Raw genomic sequence first — 20,435 nt, forward strand, 5'->3', positions numbered from 1 at the left:
GTCTATAAAATAATAACAGACGAGGTCCCTTTTAATGAGTATACAACTTTCACCTGTGTAGCGGTGGCCGTAAAAAATCTTTTTAGCTGCGGTGTAGTTGGCGCTAAATTTAACAGAGCAGCAACATGGATCATTGCGAGCTTTTGATTCTACCACAGGATGTGCATTCACTTTATAGTGTCATCCCTACCTTCGGCTGCCGCTAAGGAGTGGACCGTGCCGTCTTCACTCTCCCCCTGTGTATGTGAGCCCCTAAATCCCCCCTCGACCACCTTGAGGAATGATCAACCTCTCTCCACAAATAACACCTACAGCCCTCCTTGCACAAGGAACTCCCTACAAATAAACTCGACCTGATACACCCCTCTGGAAAAGAGAGTCTCGCTCGCGCCTGATGTAGCTGCTTTCCATTTGTACTCGATTTGCGCTCGGACCCACTAGACGAATCAGATGCATTTCCCGGACGTGTAGTGTTAGCGCGAGTGTTAACCACGTGGGGAAAGCTTATTTCAGTCATGACTTAGATCGTTGTGCATTGTAATAATAAATGTATTTATTATTGGATTTCATATTCGAATATTCCGACACACGCACACAACAAATAAAACAGTGAAGAAATAGTAGTGGTAGATAAATAAGATTTATTTGGGTAGGATTTATTTTGTGTGAAAGAAATGTATTCCCCCTCAAATAAAAGTAAATAAATAAATAAATTCTTGTAAAGTTTAGTCCTGGTCACGTTTCAATTGTTGTATTTATGAAACAAGATGCATGTATACAGTCATTTGTTTGAACTGTGCCTTAATACTATAAGAAACATCAAGAGTACCAATTCATAAGTTAATGCTTACTGTGGTGTTGATCTTCCTAACCATAAAGTAATCCTTGAGACTAGCATAGCAGTGCTGCTATGAAGTAGTCAAGGTGACTGGGAAGTAGTCAAACTGACAAGTAATAGATCATCGTTACTACTTAATAGTCAATTTCATATCCACGACTACAAAATGATAGTCATCTTGATTATTGATACATTTTAGATAGTCAATTTGACAGCGACCACGATATCTCTAAAGCAGAAAATAGACCTGACTATGCCGTGGTAGTCATAATGAACAACTTTTATTTATAGTGATTCATTATTCTATAAAAGTGATAGTTTGAGGTTGTCCATGTTTTGTGTGTGCTGAGTGTTTGAATGATAACAGTTATTCTTCCACGTTTACTCTACAGTTATAAGTAGAAAGGCTGACCAGTCAAATTACAAAACCAAGAAACACACTAGATTGAAAAGGGCGTGCTACAAATAGAATAAATGAAAATAAAAACTTTAAAGTTTCATTGTGTCATAAGGAACTTTTTCAGGTGTTATTATTATTTTTATTCAATTAATAGTGCGTGAATTCCTTGTTTTTGGAACCGACATTTTAAATGGATTTATATTTCCATTATTTTGTTTATACTTCAAAGTGTTTAATAGCGTGTAAATAATACTCGCTGGTAACTAAACTATTTTTCAAGGAAAGGAAGCGTTCTGATTCTAAAACACCAAATTCTGATATTTTGTGAAAGACTTTTGTGAAGCGTTATCCGGAACAGATAATACGAGAATAATTAAACAAAGAAAAGTGAGATATATGAGAGTACAAACGTACAGATTGAATGAAAACGAAATATTTTCTGATGTGAAGCTATTATGAATCATTCAATATTTGATAAAAATGAATAAGAGAAGAAGAAAAAACAACAATTTGGAATCAGATAAAAGATTCAAAACATCTTAATTCAAGCGTTTCAAGAGAAACAAATAATTTAAGTAATGATGAAGCAATAAATTAGTTATTCGATTATGAATTCTGTTCACGTTCAGTCTAAGTTGGGTCAGCAAGGAGGGCATTTCTTAATCACATATTGACCCTCAGGACATAGATAAATAACACGTCTCAGCGCTGTTAGAATATACATTAAAATTTATTGTAATTAGCAATAAAATAATAAGTGGAATTTCATATCCCATACCAACAAATTCACAATTAAAGGAAAGGAAGAATAAAACAGTCAGCATTGTTATGTTAATACTTAATCACAAGCAGAAAAAATAAACCATTTTACTTAACCCTGATTAGAAATCTTTCGGCGGGTGGGAATAAATTGTTCGTTTTTTAATTCCGCGCAAAGCTACATGAGGGCTATCCGTTCCTAATTTAGCAGTGTAAGACAAGAAGAAAGGCAGCTAGTCACCACCACCCACCGCCAATTCTTAAGCTACTCATTTACCAACGAATAGTGGGATTGACCGTCAGATTATAACGTCGACACGGCTGAAAGGGTGAACATGTTTGGTGTGACGGAGATTCGCACTAGCGACCATTGGAATACTATTCGAGTGCTTTAACCATCTGGCCATGCTGTTTGGAAGCTGTCTCTCGTTGACTCTATAAAAACATTTTTTCGCATTTTTATTGGCCCTAATTAACCATCTTAAAGAAATTATTGTTTGAAAGTTGTTATTCGTTGATACCATAATAATATTTTTGGTGTTTTTATTGTCCATAGTGAAACATCATATGAAAATTATTGTTTGTTAACTGTTATTTGTTGACTGTATAAAAATATATTTTTGTTACCACTATTTAACAATTTTACGGAAATTTATTTTGGAAATCCGTTATTAATTTATTGTATTAGGATATTTCTGATATTTTTAATGTCTCTCGTCGTTAATTAATAAAAGTAAGATACAGCAGTTCATAACTGAGGTAGGACTTACGAAATAGGTCTGATGAAGTTGTTACTATTTCTTCTCAGATTCATGATTTTGATGACGAGATTCCAAATCTTGTGACCAGACAGTCCTGGAATGTTATTCCTTCGCAGTTAGCTGTCAACATCGTGAGCTCAATTCGCAGTTTTCTGGAGAATATTGATATCAAACCAAATCCAAATAAATATATGATCGCTTTATCAATTGGTGAGTTTTTGGAAATAATTTTTCCACTTGTTGTTTACGTGCTTATGTGCCTATAAAGGATGTGCAAACTTTTAAACCTGTTTACATCTAAAAATTAATCCTTAATAAAGATAAATGTCTTAACATAAAGAGTTCATAGCCTAAATGACAAATGCTCTAAACTGGTTTTTATAGAACCTTATGTCAGTCTTACGAAATGTACTTTCTTTAAAAATGGGCTAATTTAATTAATTATTTATCTATCAGGAGTTCACTATCACCAAGAAAATCGTCTAATATCGATTAGTTCAACGGGTTATTACAATTTAATTTATTATTAGATGGAAAAAGTAAGAAATACAGATAAGATAATCCACCTCTATTCTTAAATATTGTTTTATGTATTGTGCAAAGTGATACTTATAAAGAAAATTTATTACTCAACTACATCACCAGGATTGGCAAATTAAAAAACAGATCATACAAGTAAATAATTTTTAATTAAAAACTGAAAAAAATATCGTGTGAAACTTAGTCTATAAACCAGTGTTTATATTTTAAAAGAACACACCGAAATAATACAAAATATAATTGTCCTTATTCATCCATACATACCATGTGAAAGTCATTATTAAAGCATCGAACTATTTTTATATCAAAACTAAATTGAAATAAAACTTGGAAAATGTGTTTGTTTTCTTCTTTCTTGAATATGGACACCTAAAATAATTGAGAACTGTTAAACGGCCATATTTAGAGAGAGAGACGATTACTGAATGTATCACAATAGTTTTCAGATAGAACAGCGGTATGTGTACCAATTGAAAACGCTAAAATCAAGGGTAAGATTCCCCTCAGTGGATACAGCAGATAGTCCGATGTGGCTGTGCTCTGTAACAGGGGTTCCCAAAGAAAAAACACTTCGAGACCTTAATAAAAAATATATTAAAAATAGAAACAATCGGTCACTAGTACCAGATAATGTTTATTTCAAGCTTTTAAAATACAAATTTATTAAAATTATCAATATTTAAAGAAACATTTTACTTCTACTTCTTCAACAATTTCTGCTTGCAAAATTTATATCAGTAAATGTACAGTATACTTATTTATTTATTAGTGGCTGGGATGGGCTTCCTTTTGTTTACAGAGGAGTTTGATATTTAGAGTTATGATTGTTACATACAAGCGCAAATCATCTTCAATATTTAACCTCTTTTTAAATTTGGTCTTTGTAGCTGTATACAGTGAAACTGTTTGTTCACAAAGATATGTTGTTGGAAAACGCATCAAAATTTTCAAACTCTGTTACTTATTTCAGGGTATTCCATGGCCATTTGAATCCAATGTTGTGTAATTTCTTGCTGAAATTGTGTTTAGGGTGTAATCAGTTGAAATTTCTATAAGCTGTTCTTTCTCTTTCAAAAGCAAATCGTTAATATTTGTAGAGTCAACAAAGGGATTTTGAATCCACAGTATTTTTTCAAAATGAGGAGCGAAATACTCCCCAATACTCGGAAGTTGGATATTTTAATGGGAAGTTTTGGTTTCCAGATGCCGTTTTAACTTTGCTGTATACAAACACTGTTACTCAACACGCAATCCATCTTCATAACCCTTACATCTAAAAACCACATTCAATAAAACTTTCATCATACTTCCTTGTTTCTGTACTTCTTACATCATCCTGCGTTGAAGTGCTTCCACACGACGATAACGCCGATGAATTGATATTAGGCCTAGGAAGATTTTTACTCGTATCAGATTCATTACTGATATTCAGCCACTTATCCATTATAAGGATGACAACTAATAATTAATTTGTCTAAAAACGTATTATTATATCTTTGGCACTTCAAAAGTATTTTCACGGACACAAAATAGCTTCTTAATGAAAACTCCTTCAAGCACTTGAGTTTTATCATCATACAACAAAATGTTGACCTAAGATTAGTGTTGCCATAACGAAATGATAAATAACAATTTATAGAAAAAAGGCTAGGCCGCTAGAATAAAATATTTTTCTAAAGGAAAAAGTTAACATATTATTTTTACATTTTTTTTTTTTGTTTTTAACAGAAATGATTAAGCCAAATAACTAAATATTAAGTCAGTTCTAACGTGCGTCTAAATCTCGAACGAAATGAAATAAAATGAAACATGACGTTATGCGGGCGTAAAACGTCATAGAGCTCATTGGTACCAAGTATGTCAAATTAAACTACAACGAATCTAACCTAAGCTAACAATTAACAATTATAATTGTCATAAATGTAATTATACTTCATATAAGTATACTTTGAAATTGAAACAGTTGATACTGCATCTAATTGCGTCATTTTGTGTCAAATTTGGACCAGTTTCAGCTATGACGTCATGTTTTATTTTGATTAATTTCGAGACTTAGCCGCTAATCCAGATTTGACTTTTAAAAGACAGTTAGCATCACTACCCAGGGTTAACCGATGTTTCATACGAAAATTACAAGGCTATCTTGCATCTCTAATGACGCATGAGGTCTTGAGATGGTGCTATATCTTCAAGCAACCAGTGGTGCCACTGTCAAAGTTAATTGAGATTGTATTAACATTTTCACCACGAGAACTTCTCCAAAGCTAAATAAAACCGTCTGGCATTAGGCAGAATAAAATATTCAAAAATTTATATGCAAAAACGGCTCGTTTGGGTTGAGAAAATATTTTACATAGAAGAGCGAACAACGTTTCGACCTTCTTCGGTCATCGTCAGGTTCACAAAGAAAGAGGTAACTGACCGGAAGCTGACCACATGTTTAAAGGGGTTGTGTAACTGTGTGTCGAAATGTAGAGGGCGGTATTAGATGTTTGAATATATAATTTTATTTATTTTATTATATTAATATAGGTATGAAGGCGTTGCTTTATATTGTTTTATTTTGGGTTTAAGTTGTTGTATAAGTAAGGCTTCTTTAATTTTGCGTTTGTTTATGTTTGTTTCTTTATTTAGTATTTGAGTGTTTTCCATGGTTATGTTGTGTTTATTTGACTTGCAGTGTTCGAAAACGTGTGAAGGTGACTTTTTATGTTCTTTGAATCTGGTTTCCATTTTCTACTTGTTTCTCCAATATAGAAGTCGTGGCAGTTATCACGTTGTATTTTATAAATAATGTTGGTGTGGTGTTTGTCAGTGTAGTTTTTACATAGTATAGACATCAGTTTTGTGCCGGGTTTTTGAATAAATTTGGTATTAACTGGAATGTCATATTTTGTTACTAATTTTTGCCAAATGTTGGTTATTTGTTTGCTGATGTCAGGAATATATGGTATACAGCAGTATATGGTTTCGTGGTTTTTTGATTCGTGAGCTGTATTTACTTTAGTTGGTTGATTTTGCTTTCTGTCTAGGTGTGTGCGTATAATGTTTTCTACGGTTTGTGGAGGAAACTTATTGATGTTGATGAAGTATTGTTTTATTTTGTCTAATTCATCGTTAATTTTATCTGGTGAGCATAGTTTTATGGCTGTGTTTATTTGGTTTCTTAGTGTGTTGAGTTTTTGTTTTGTTTCATGTGCTGAGTCCCAAGAAATATATAGTCCAGTATGGGTGATTTTTCGGTGGATTTCTGTTTTGAATTGTGTGTCAGTTCTTGTAATTTTGAGGTTAAGAAATGATATTTGATTGCTTTCTTCCTGTTCACATGTGAAGTTAATGTTGGGATGTATAGAGTTAATGTGATTGAAAAAATTAAGTATGTGTTCCGTAGATTTAAATCCCGCAATCGTGTCATCTACATATCTGTACCAGTATAGTGGTGGATGTAATGCTGTGTTAATTGCTTGTGTTTCAACTTGTGTCATAAAAATATTGGATGAATACATCCAAAAAATGAATAACATCCTATCAGACACGAACAAGTTTAAACAAATAAACACAAATCCAACAAAGACACACGAGACACAACTGAACAAATTACTACTACAAATGAAAAAAAGCCAACACAATTTCACAAACACTTTATTCCTACCTACGTAAAACCGACTCACGCACACCGCTAATATACGGCATCCCCAAACCTGATAAACCAGATTGTCCATTACGACCAATAATGTCCACATATGAATCGTTTAATTACAATATTGGCAAATACATAGCATGGGCATTCTCCAAATATGCAACATCAGCCAGCTCATTCATCAAAGACTCGATCGTGGTGAATTCTATGAGGGTTGCTAACTGGTTACTGGGAATTTCTATAGTTGGGTTAGGGTCTCGGATATAGAGTTCTAAGGCTATCTTGCAGGCTTCAGTGGTTGGAACTTCTGTAAAGAGGGATATAACATCGAAACTGGCCATTAAGGCTTTATGATTAAGTTGATTTAAATTAGACTTGAAATTAAAAGAGTCTTTGATGAATGAGCTGGCTGATGTTGCATATTTGGAGAATGCCCATGCTATGTATTTGCCAATATTGTAATTAAACGATTCATATGTGGACATTATTGGTCGTAATGGACAATCTGGTTTATGAGGTTTGGGGATGCCGTATATTTGCGGTGTGCGTGAGTCGGTTTTACGTAGGTAGGAATAAAGTGTTTGTGAAATTGTGTTGGCTTTTTTCATTTGTAGTAGTAATTTGTTCAGTTGTGTCTCGTGTGTCTTTGTTGGATTTGTGTTTATTTGTTTAAACTTGTTCGTGTCTGATAGGATGTTATTCATTTTTTGGATGTATTCATCCAATATTTTTATGACACAAGTTGAAACACAAGCAATTAACACAGCATTACATCCACCACTATACTGGTACAGATATGTAGATGACACGATTGCGGGATTTAAATCTACGGAACACATACTTAATTTTTTCAATCACATTAACTCTATACATCCCAACATTAACTTCACATGTGAACAGGAAGAAAGCAATCAAATATCATTTCTTAACCTCAAAATTACAAGAACTGACACACAATTCAAAACAGAAATCCACCGAAAAATCACCCATACTGGACTATATATTTCTTGGGACTCAGCACATGAAACAAAACAAAAACTCAACACACTAAGAAACCAAATAAACACAGCCATAAAACTATGCTCACCAGATAAAATTAACGATGAATTAGACAAAATAAAACAATACTTCATCAACATCAATAAGTTTCCTCCACAAACCGTAGAAAACATTATACGCACACACCTAGACAGAAAGCAAAATCTACCAACTAAAGTAAATACAGCTCACGAATCAAAAAACCACGAAACCATATACTGCTGTATACCATATATTCCTGACATCAGCAAACAAATAACCAACATTTGGCAAAAATTAGTAACAAAATATGACATTCCAGTTAATACCAAATTTATTCAAAAACCCGGCACAAAACTGAGGTCTATACTATGTAAAAACTACACTGACAAACACCACACCAACATTATTTATAAAATACAATGTGATAACTGCCACGACTTCTATATTGAAATGGAAACCAGATTCAAAGAACATAAAAAAGTCACCTTCACACGTTTTCGAACACTGCAAGTCAAATAAACACAATATAACCATGGAAAACACTCAAATACTAAATAAAGAAACAAACATAAAAAACGCAAAATTAAAGAAGCCTTACTTATACAACAACTTAAACCCAAAATAAACCAATATAAAGGAACGCCTTCATACCTATATTAATATAATAAAATAAATAAAATTATATATTCAAACAACTAATACCGCCCTCTACATTTCGACACACAGTTACACAACCCCTTTCAAACATGTGGTCAGCTTCCGGTCAGTTACCTCTTTCTTTGTGAACCTGACGATGACCGAAGAAGGTCGAAACGTTGTTCGCTCTTCTATGTAAAATATTTTCTCAACCCAAACGAGCCGTTTTTGCATATAAATTTCTCAACAAGTGGGTTTCTCGACATCACTGAAAATATTCAAAAACACAACACGCAATAAACGTGTTATATTAAAAATATATTTTACTTTTTTGTACAGCGTATTCTCATTCACTTTTATAGTTTTGGGAAAAAATATTAACATTTTAGAATTTCCTCGCAGAGCTCCAGATAACTATAGCGGAGTTTGAGAGCTCCGCGGAGAATAGTTTGAGAAACCAAAAAACCATGTTCTTAAATACATACATATTACAATAAGCCTGTTAGATTACAATATGAAACAAAATTTTTATTTTCTCTTGTTCCTGGACAGAAAGTGTTATTTTCCAATTGCTTATGCCTAAAGTAAATGGAAAAGACCTATTTTTCTCTTCAAACTTTGCTTTTGTGACCTGGAAGCGTATAACGGAAACATGATGGGAGACTATATTTGGGGTTTGATACATGAAAGCGATTTACATTACAGTCGCAAATCTCGAAAAACTACTCACTTCTAAGCATTTTTGTTTATTTTTGTATGACTTTAGTATAAATACATGTAAATATTATTCATATGTTGTTTTATTCAGACCTTATGTAAATCAAAATGTGCAAATTTGCTAGTTTTTAAACAGAAAATAGATTAATTTCTAAATTTCATTATCTAGGTCACAAAAGCACAGTTTGAAGGGAATAATGACCATTTTCTGTACTTTTACAACATAAGCAATGTAGAAATAACACATACTATCCTGGAACAAAATTTGTGTTATATAGTGTTATTCGTGCTTTCATTGAAACGAGCTGAACCGAACTGGAAAGGTTGCACTGTACCATATTTATACCCATTAACTAACTATCTTATAAGTTACCATGTGACGTTGTAAAATTTACATCTGTATAGAAACCTCACATGATAAAAATAAGTTTATAAAATAAAACAGATTTCTATCTCTTAACTGTTTGTTAATTATATCACGTTTGTCTTCGAGGGTTCACATAAACTCTACAGTCGAAATATAAAATTCTATTTTGTTTGTTGAGAAACAGAAATTTATACACAGCTACCCGTTTTCCTTCAGTGGGTCATTCAGACCCTCTAAAATATGAAATTCCATTTGGCTTATTTGTTTTTCTGTTAAGCATTAAGCTAGAGAAATGTTTCTAGTGTTATAAGCCACCTGATTTACCGCTAAACGCATTCTATTTGGTTAAGATAACTCTCCAAAGTGAAAGTAGTACATTACAAATGTTATTGAAAAATTAAATTAATTCGTTATATTCATACGGACTTGACATATTACCATCTAACCTATAATAACCCGACGAACAAGAGAACCCTTCATAACCAAAAATAAGGAAAAAACAAACAGTTAAACAACGTCATTATGAGATTTTTCTGTGCTATTTTATAAAACAAATTATGAATATTTATAAGTAATTATTATTTACTAGTAATTCAAAGATATCAATACCTTACTTTATCATTATTTCTTTGCAAAATATTGTTTTTTGTTTTATACATTAAAATAAGATTTATTTGATTTAAAAATAAACGTAAGCAAAACTTACATGTATCTACTGTTTATTTACCAGCTTATTAATATGTTATACATTCCATGTATTGCGAATGTTTTCTGCTTATAGTATAGGTTATGTTTATTATATAGGTGATCCCACAGTATATGGCAACCTGAAACCACATGAGAAGATCACAGAAGCTATTGTAGATAGTGTGCGCTCAATGAAATTCAATGGTTATGGAATATGCGTAGGTAAGATCCCTGAATTACTACTACTTTCTACAATTATCTCACTTAAAAAACAGATGTGTTTAATATCTAATTAAAAACACTGAACATATCTGTACATCTTTGGGTTTTACTTAGACCTGCATCAGATATAACAGTTACTGAAATTGAAACTCGGTCTTTTCACTTTTGCGCTAGGCTTACATAAGACGTTGGGCTCACTGAGACTGCATTCTAGCCCTACTTTAAGAGCTACATCAGAAATTACACTTGTGTTATTTTGGTGATAGGTAGTTATGGAATGTGAAAGAGTTTGTTTTCAAATTCAAAATAGTGTTCTCTAATCTAAACATAGTACTCTGCTAATAAATACTAACTCGTTTATTTGATGGTAGATCTCATAAGATATTAATGTAGAATCTACTTAAGTGACGTTAAGACCTCTTTCATCTTATTACTGTATCTGTGATGGTTAGTTGTCGTTCATTTCGCGAATACTGTTGTGATTATATTCGTGTATGGGAGATGACATGTGATGTTACTGACATTTTGATTCAGCGATATCCAAAGTTTACCTAAATTGGATTGCTTCAGTTTCACAATTTAACTTCTTTTCGAAATAATTACTTTATTTATAGACGTGCAACCAATCATGTCAAGAAACACGAAAACCGATTGAGAAGTTGATAATTCAGAGTGTCAGTCACTTCAATAAATTATATGCTGTTTTATTCTTTTTTGACAAGTAATGACGTTCTATTTAGCAAAATTCATGCAATAATTATAAACGTTTTTCTTACTTGATTTTAGTTTCACCTCTAACATTACAAGAAAAACTCACAAATTTTAATACTTTTAATTAAAAAGAATAATGTGCAGTTATTGTGTATACGCATGCTCAGACTCAAATCATTAACCTGACAGGCAGGACATATTTTGTACAAAATCTCAGGAACTTGTTTAACATCGAACCAGTTCTTTGAAGTAATGAGCTTCTATAAATTAAAATTATATTGACTAAAAGAGATTATTTCCAAGTAATTTGATGTTCTATTGACGAATACAAGAATAATTGTGATACATGTGTATGTAAGAAATCAGTAAAGATAACAAATTAACGTTAATTGTATAGTTGTTTAATGTGAAGCCGATTTTATGCTAATTTTATATTTTCTGACTCATATTCCTGTCAGGTTAACTTTGGAATGATGATTATTGAATGTAAACATATTAAAGAGCGCTATTATGTTAAAAGCATTTTTCCATAAATTGATTCTCTTTTACATCAGTAAATGACATATAAGAATTAATTATTTATGTACGTATAAATCAGAGAAAGAAAAAGTTCACCGAGATCTTATAAAATGAACAAACTAATTGGTATTTTTTTTTCTTATTCCATAGGTATGGAAGAAGCACGCGAGGCTGTGGCAGTTTACACTTCTTGTCCAGGAGCGTCTATTGAGGCCAAGGTAAAGTAGACGAATGGTTTTTGTTTTTTTTCGGTGTTTATAAATATTTTCTACATTCTGCTGGTAGAAACTACCCAAGGCTAAACTTATTATTACTTAGATTTTTCGTATCAGTTATTAAAGAAATGCGTGCTTTTGGTTTTTCTTAATTGATGTCCGGTTATGACTGTGCTTAAGAAGAAATCGATTTTCCAGTTTTTACATTAATAGTAAAACGTAATTTCGTATTTTTCTTCAATAAAACTTATTTAGATAACAAATTTGATACAGATGCTCAGCCTGAAGGAAACCTATTCAGTAGCTTAGTGTTTCGGCTTGGATGAACAATAAATTGCGTATGAATCATATTAATAAGGAGAGTTTTCAAATGGATCTGATCACAGTGTTACCAAAATACACTGTTCTTTATTGTTTTGGCTATTTTGTTAGTACCTAACACTGTTCTTCGTGTTTCTGAATATTATATAACTAGGGAACATTGTTTTCACTGTTTCTCGTATTGATGAGTCAGATTTTATTGCAAAGTTTGTTTTCAATTGTGGATAAATATGAGACAAGCATTCTTGGCAATATTTACCAGCATGTCGTTTCTTCCATGGTATATCAGTTCAGCCATCACTGAAAGTCCAAGATATGCGGTAAAAGCCTTAAAGTCAAAGTGAACTCTTAGTCCATAATGGACTTTCTTATTAACGATCTTGAAATACACTACAAATGTTTTACCTTAAAGGTTTTGTAGGTTATTTGACGTAGACTGTCTCCTACATCATTTTTCTCTTAAAAATTCGAAAAATATAAAAATTAGCCAAAACCAAGCAAAATATATGCTAAGAGTTTCTGTAGCACTCATTTTCTAAACAACTGTTGTAAAACAGGGGAGGTGGGTTGAAAGTGAACAGATTTAGAAATTGAGAATCTTGGAAGAAATGGAAAAGCAGTTGCGCCACGTTTCGTTAAAATCAGCTTGTTTTGCAGCAGAGATGCAGTCAAGATCTCTATTCTCTGGATTTGGTACATTTAAAGAATTAAATTTAATAATCTTGAATTCTGCTTTTATGGAAAACTATGTTGTGCACCAAAGAGTAAGAAACATCCTAAAATATTTAAATTATTAAATTATTCTCTAATTTAGGGCTAAGCATTTAATCTAACCTTAATATAAATCGGAAATTAAATGGTGTGAATCAGAAAAGAGAGGAAAACTTAAACATCAACATTATATTTATTCTCCACACTGAATACGTGAGTATACTACTACAGAGGGAGGGGTGGTTTACCCTATACTCTTCATCATGTATGTAAAGGATATGCCTTTAACAGATCCAAATTATAGTCTTGCTTCTCAATTCGCAGAAGATCTGGTGGCAAGAAAGAGTTCCACGACCCCTACAATAATCGCCACAATTCTACAGCCAATAATAAATTAAATAGTTGAGTATTGCGAAAAACATAGAATTCAAACAAGTGATCCAAAACAAACTTAGTTCTATTCTCGGAGTCAAATAAAATACATAGATATTTACCACAGTTTTACTTAAGGAAATTCTCGTTCATGTTGTCACATAAGCAAAAATTCTACAACTAACATACGATTCAGATTTAATATGGATAAATCATATCACAAAAAATTAGAAATAAAATATACCAAACTTCGCTTAGTGTCTGTCGGGTAAATATAGAGTAACATAGCCAAGAAACTTATTAAAACACTTTAGTTCAGTAATAGAATATACCTGTCCAGCATGGACTAACATCGTACCATCACATAATAAGAACATACAATAGAGAATTCACTATTTACCAAAACAGTTAAAAGTGCCCAAACAACAAACACAAAATTTATGAAGAAATGAGGAAACATACACTTTCCACATTGCTTATTTAAATATTTTTACGAAAACCTTTACAAAAATAGGTTATATCGTACATAATGATGATTGCTATAAGAATCTTTCTTCGCTCATTATGTTCCATAAGCAATAGTCCATGTACGCTAAACCATAATATATCACTTACATTAAGATATTAAAAGTATATTTAAAAGGTTATTTATGTCAAATGCGTCTCTGATAACGTAATCTAGTGAAACGTGATGATTTGCCAATGGAACAATTTGTTATTATAGGACCATTACACAAGTAAATGAATAGAAGTTGCAAGTAGTACTTAATGATGTGAGTTTAACATTCATGGTAATGGCCTTAAAGAGGGGCATAGGATGAGTGTTTTAACTTAGTGTTTCAGCCCTTATCCTGTAAACGATTCAAACATCATTTGACACTAATATACCAACTGTCAAGGAGTTAGGAAGGATCTGGCTAGCACCTGGCTCTCCCAGGTTGTGCAAACCTAACCTATTAATTCTATTCCGCATCATAGCTGGATATGTTATTGCTGTATATTTCGTTTATTATGGAGAACAAGCTAAAATGCTGAATATTTCATTTACAGTTTTTGACTTGTAGAATTGCCTTATGGTTTGAGCATAATTCAAGTTCAACTATATACAAATACATACTGCGGTAATGATATAGGAATTATTGAGTAAAAACTTTTAAGTGTTTAAAATATGTTGGAAAATTTAATATAAATCTCATTTGTCAAATTTGATCTGGATTGGTTAACTCGGTTAAGGGGAGTTTACATGTGACAAGTTTTCCTTGATATTATATATTTCCCGCATGTGTAGCGGATATTTGAAGAACTACAGTTTTCATGCTAATCTTTGCCTCGATCTGGTTGCTTGTGATGTATAATATTCATACAGAGGGAAAACCTTGAAGAATATTTTCATTCCAACATTTTAATAATCTGTGTATACAGGAGGATACATTCTTCAACAATGCACTTTTATAATTTGTACGGACAGAGTAATGCTACTTAATGAAGTATTTCAAATAACGTAGTAATGAATTAAATGTAGAGTAGATCAATGTTGAGGGGTATTAAAAGAATATAAATTTTACCATATTCTTAAAATAATTTATACGTTGTCTATCCTCTTATATTTTTTTCTCAATTATCATCAACTGATAAGCCTTTTCAAGGGCACGACCACGTAAATTTCTAGCTAATAAATGATGTACTTTGATAAAACCATCGACCAAATGTCTTAGCAGATTTTTTATCCAACTGCTGCTTTATGCAGATTTATTGACTGATATAAGTTATAGTTCATTAAATACTTGTAACATCTGTAATTTATTGGATAACATAACTATTTCAAGATCATATCAGTTTGTTTCATGTGGTGTTTTGTTTTTGTTTCGTTTTTCGTCCTTGTTTTTTTACGGTGGTTTAATATAAAAACAAAATAAATAATATTACCAATGTTTTACCATTCTATTTAAAGGACGTTATTTTAACCAGTGGCTCTTCTTGTGCTTTGGAAATGTGTATCACTGTGTTGGCCAATCCTGGCCAAAATATCCTCGTCCCCAGACCTGGGTTTCCTTTTTATCGTACTCTGGCAGAATCAGCTGGAGTAGTGGTTAAATATTACAATCATTTGGTAAGCTTTGAAATAAGAATTATTAGATCATTAAATTATATATTCATGAGTAGAGCAAGAAGTAAGTTATTATTCATCCACTAATGTTTTTAGGATTTTAAAATCTCAGCTTTTACATTTATTGTGTCCGAACTTATTTAAAATTTTATAATTTTGAAAGAACTATATCGATATTAAAAATTCACATGTTGAAATAAGTTATTATAAAGGTTCATCAATTTAAGACAACCCCTATCGAACATTCTGAGAAACAAAATTTTTTTCTTGGTTTATCGTCAACATTGCGTTGCAGGTGGTGACACTAACATTGAAAATAAATATTCTATTCGCTTACAATAATTGCTTTAAATGAAACAAATGGATTCACTAACTATAAAGGTATTAATTATACACTTTTTAACACTTTCCAAAATTTGTTTGCTTTAGCTCAAAGCTATACAATAAACTATTTGCACTCTGCCCACAGTGAAGAATCGATTTTAGCGGATTATCGGTTTGTTAATCTGTAAACTTATTGTTCATCATACGTATACGAATAAACAAACTTTAGTGATAAATTAATTATCTATTTCGTTTTTATTAGGTTTCAGATATTTGGTGTAATTTTATATACTGATTAAATTAGTTCTACTTGGTTATTTTTAAGGGGTAAAACTAAACTTTGAAGTATAAAAATAATCAGTAACATGAAATAATTATTAACCATAATTTTAATTTTCTATATAACGTTATATGTGACGTGTATCAATAAATTGATGAAAATTATAAATTTTTGTTTTAATATATTTATTTTTACCGAACTACTAACATTTTTTTCCATTCAGCCTGAGCAGAATTGGGAAGTGGATCTAGCAGATCTTGAAAACCAGGTTGACGATAATACTGCTGCAGTCATCGTGAATAATCCATCTAACCCTTGTGGATCAGTGTTTTCACAAAACCATATACAAGCAATCCTAGATGTCGCTGCCAGAAACTTCGTTCCTATAATTGCGGATGAGATTTATGAACATTTTGTAAGTTATCAGAATTACGACCTGCTTCATTATTATTTGTTTCTTACCTAGTAACATAAAAGAGGTTTAATTTCCTCAAAGTCTAAGTTCTAAATTTATATGCGTGTAAGGAACAGGTGTAGATATTACATTGGAAGTAAGAATTGTTTGTCAAAGTGTAAGAATTTGTCTAAAGAAAGTGTATGTGGTTTATTACACTTCGCTTTTGTCATTACGTACGATGTTAGGTTTGTAAAACCCTACGGAAGTACTTGAATAACAATCTGTAAAAAATTAAGTTTAAAATGGTTTTAAATCACACTTTAAAGTAGTTCTGTTTTAATACCAGAATGAATGATGTGTATGACAAAGGTAACAGTTTAATCCTGTAACAGTTAACAACACTATAGAAATTCCCTAGCACTGCAGCTCAGTCCTAGAATATGTGACTTCGGCATCGAAATGCATACATGCGAAAAAATTACTAACCGTGACTTTTACCGGTATTAAGAAGTGAACATATTCAAAGTAAGCTATTTTACAGATAAAAATGAATTATTGTTGTTACTATTTAAGTTTATTAAATATTTATCTTTGATTTTTTAATGAATTTTGAAACTAAGTGGAAATTGAATCTCAATAGTACAACTTCTTAATGGTCAACCCCGTCTCAGATATTGTTTATAAAAAACAGATAAATTTATATCACGCCGACTTTGCATTCATAGTATCTTACCTTCCACATGGAGATCTTTCTGTATAAAACTTATAGACTAGAATAGATCCGGGTTTACTTAGGCGTAAAGTTACTACTATTAAACACACAGCATTGTTTAATTAATGAAATTTCGGAATTTATACTTCAGATTCACTTTCGTTTTGCTTATGCTTGACGTCGTTAACCTGAAATAATAACTTTTAAGCTGAACTTCCCCTTACTTTACACATTTTTTTGTTGGCAACATCATGTTTTTATATGTTCGTCCTGTAACAGGTGTTCCTACTCAGGACTCAATAAACGTACTTTTCAGGTGTTTCCAGGGTACAACTACCACTCTATTGCTTCTCTGTCAACTGAAGTGCCTGTTCTTTCCTGCAGCGGTTTGTCCAAAAGGTAAAACAATTTTGTTCTGCTTGATAAACACCATCTTGATTGGTTAGTTGTGAATCTACTGTTTCGGGATTATCTATTTGTTTTGTTTAACAACTTTTATACACAACAGACCTCTTGCATTTATAGCCTCACTGAACTTACAATGGATGAAATAGAAACAAGTTTATATTATTATCTGTAGAGGAAGGTAGTTTTTCTATCTTTATTATCAAAATATCTATGTCCTATCAGCATGCACAGTAAATTCTGAAAAAGAACAACATATTTAATTGATATACTATAGAGATATGTATATTACACTTAATGAAATAATAGTGGTAATTAATATTTAATAATAAAAGTAATTTCAGTAAGATTCAAAATCATGTAATTAATAAATATCTACTATACATTGATCTTCAGTTATCTGTTAGTGCTGGACATACCAGAAACATATGTTAGACATCCTCATTAGGAAATATGTTTATTTATTGTTATGTATTAACTGGATATCAGTTATCAATTTTATTCATTGTCAGCTCAGTTGCATTTAAATTATATTTTGTTACTCTGGGTTTAATTGATTTTGCAATGGTTGATAATGATAGTCAAGCTGGTTTATTGGTGTGTGGGTAAAATTACGTTGTAAAACTGTATTAGCGTGTATTGTGTTGGAAATGTTTGATGTGGGGGAATGATGCATTTGGCATCTTCATAAAGGGACCAAAACATTCTCGCGTATTCCCCCCCCCCCTAATGGTCCTTTGCCATCGACAGCATTATTGACAAACTCTTAGATAAAATAGTTAATACTGAATTATTCTGGTGTTTAGAAAGGAATTAAACTTTTATCTGAAACCAGAAAGGCAACACGTAAAAAACAAAGAGCTCATCTGTTAATCATTGTGAATGCTTGACGTTTTAAAGGCTTTATATATTGACGTGGCACGATATGAATAATACGTTGAAAGCTTTTCTATTATTAAAATATTTTTATTCAGTTACTTATATTGATTTGCTCTCTGATTTAATGTTTTATTATTTTACTAATCAGGCTGTTTATTAGGTCGATATTATAATTTTAAGCTAAAACTAGAATGATTTTTTGTGCTGTTACTTAAGTTCCAGTAATAACAGTGAATGTTGTAATTATTCAGATTTATATTTATGAATAAAGAAATTTAGTATGTTGTGGTTCAATCATTAGATTGTTTAAGTTCCGGTACATCCAACACTACGTGTAAATAATTAAAAGACAAAGGTACTTAAACTTCCATCTGCTTAGGTTTCTTGTTCCAGGGTGGAGATTGGGATGGATAACCATTCACGACAGAAAAGATATTTTTGGGCATCGTGTACGTATTTTTTTTAAATATTTCTTATATGATTATATATTTAGATTTACTTGTACCATAAAAACGGCTTTATCATGTAATGTTCTGTATATTATTAACAGTTTACTTTAAAAATTCATCCTTTCCAAACATCGAGACGTTTCGTCTATCTTTCTCTTTATCTCATTGGGTTCACCAGTAAGTTATGAACTTACATTGATAAAAGCCTCCTAGTGGCACATAGATATATCTGTAGACTTATGGTGTTAGAAACTCGGCTTCGATACCCGTTTTGGGCAAAGCACAGATAGGCCATTGTGTAGCTTTGTGCTTAACTTTCAAACAAACAATGTTAAAATCTGAGGTTTGGTTCTCTCTAGTATACAGAGAACAAATAGCCTATTGTGTGTTTTTTTCTCGAAAAGAAATAAAGCATTCTCGCAGTGACTTCCACATTTCTCGAACAAACTCTCTCCAACTTCCATAAAACAGACATTCATAGAGAACTCAACTTTTATCTTTCAGAAGAACTACAACGTGGATAAAACTCTTAATTATTCACAAGGAAACTGACAGTATTCTTAACACATTTTTCTCAGCTTCAGAGAAACGTACTTTTAATTCAAGCATGAAGTTTATACTAATTTCTTTAGTATGCTTGTGAATGTGCAGATAGTATTCACATCCACATGCAAAGAATTCTTGACACCTTATTGGACAATTTCTAAATCTTCCTGGTTTTTCCAGAACCACAACCAAACGTCTGTAATGATCGGTTGCAGTTAGAGTTGGTAAATTGACAGTCTATTTACTTATATTTCTCGTCCCTTCTCTTGACATTAATTTCACTTCAAATTTCCGATTACATTCTCTAACATAAATTTTTCTCTCTATTTTTTTTCTGCTATAATGGAGTCACTCTGTTGAGGATAAACCAATACCTCACCCATGCACTGTAACAGTTGTAGGTGTGTCACTTTCGTAACTCTTAACGTGGAACATTCTACTCTGATTCTGTGTTGAGCAAGCATTAGAATGTAATTGTCTTTCCTATGTATTCTCTGTATTACAAAACATAATTTGTTGTAGCATATATTCATATATTGTCTGCGTTTGAACAAAATGTATCAGATCTTCTCATAACTAATGTTCGAAAATTTAATGGAGAAAGTGCATCAAGATTTCTACCTTTGTAAAAGGCTTTAATAACTAAAATATGTAGCAGGACGTATATAAAAATGTTCAGACAAATAAAGGAAACTCACCCAACTCCACTTTTCCAGATTATTAATCAAATAATTCCATATGAAGATAGTTGTTTCTGAGAAGCACATCAGGTATATAATGTTTTATGAGTTTAAAAAGACAGTAGTACAACAGAAACTACACGAAACATTCAAGGCGTTTATGGTGCGGAGTCTCTCAATGAAATAAAACGTCGATGGTGATTTGACAGAAGCCAACCTT

At 31.9% G+C, this 20,435-nt stretch overlaps 1 protein-coding gene across 2 annotated transcripts in view; it reads left to right on the forward strand.

Annotated features, from left to right (window-relative positions):
* Nucleotides 1-20,435, forward strand: part of LOC143238085 (tyrosine aminotransferase-like) — a 46,181-nt gene that overhangs the window by 14,152 nt on the left and 11,594 nt on the right. For both annotated transcript variants that reach the window (XM_076478022.1, XM_076478023.1), the window contains exons 3-9: nt 2,806-2,968; nt 10,483-10,587; nt 11,968-12,035; nt 15,388-15,546; nt 16,371-16,562; nt 17,573-17,655; nt 18,920-18,989. In XM_076478022.1, coding sequence (XP_076334137.1) covers nt 2,806-2,968; nt 10,483-10,587; nt 11,968-12,035; nt 15,388-15,546; nt 16,371-16,562; nt 17,573-17,655; nt 18,920-18,989 — 840 coding nt within the window. The remainder of the gene's footprint in view (nt 1-2,805; nt 2,969-10,482; nt 10,588-11,967; nt 12,036-15,387; nt 15,547-16,370; nt 16,563-17,572; nt 17,656-18,919; nt 18,990-20,435) is intronic.

This window comes from Tachypleus tridentatus, chromosome 13 (genome assembly GCF_004210375.1).
Source record: "Tachypleus tridentatus isolate NWPU-2018 chromosome 13, ASM421037v1, whole genome shotgun sequence".
NCBI lineage: Eukaryota > Metazoa > Arthropoda > Merostomata > Xiphosura > Limulidae > Tachypleus > Tachypleus tridentatus.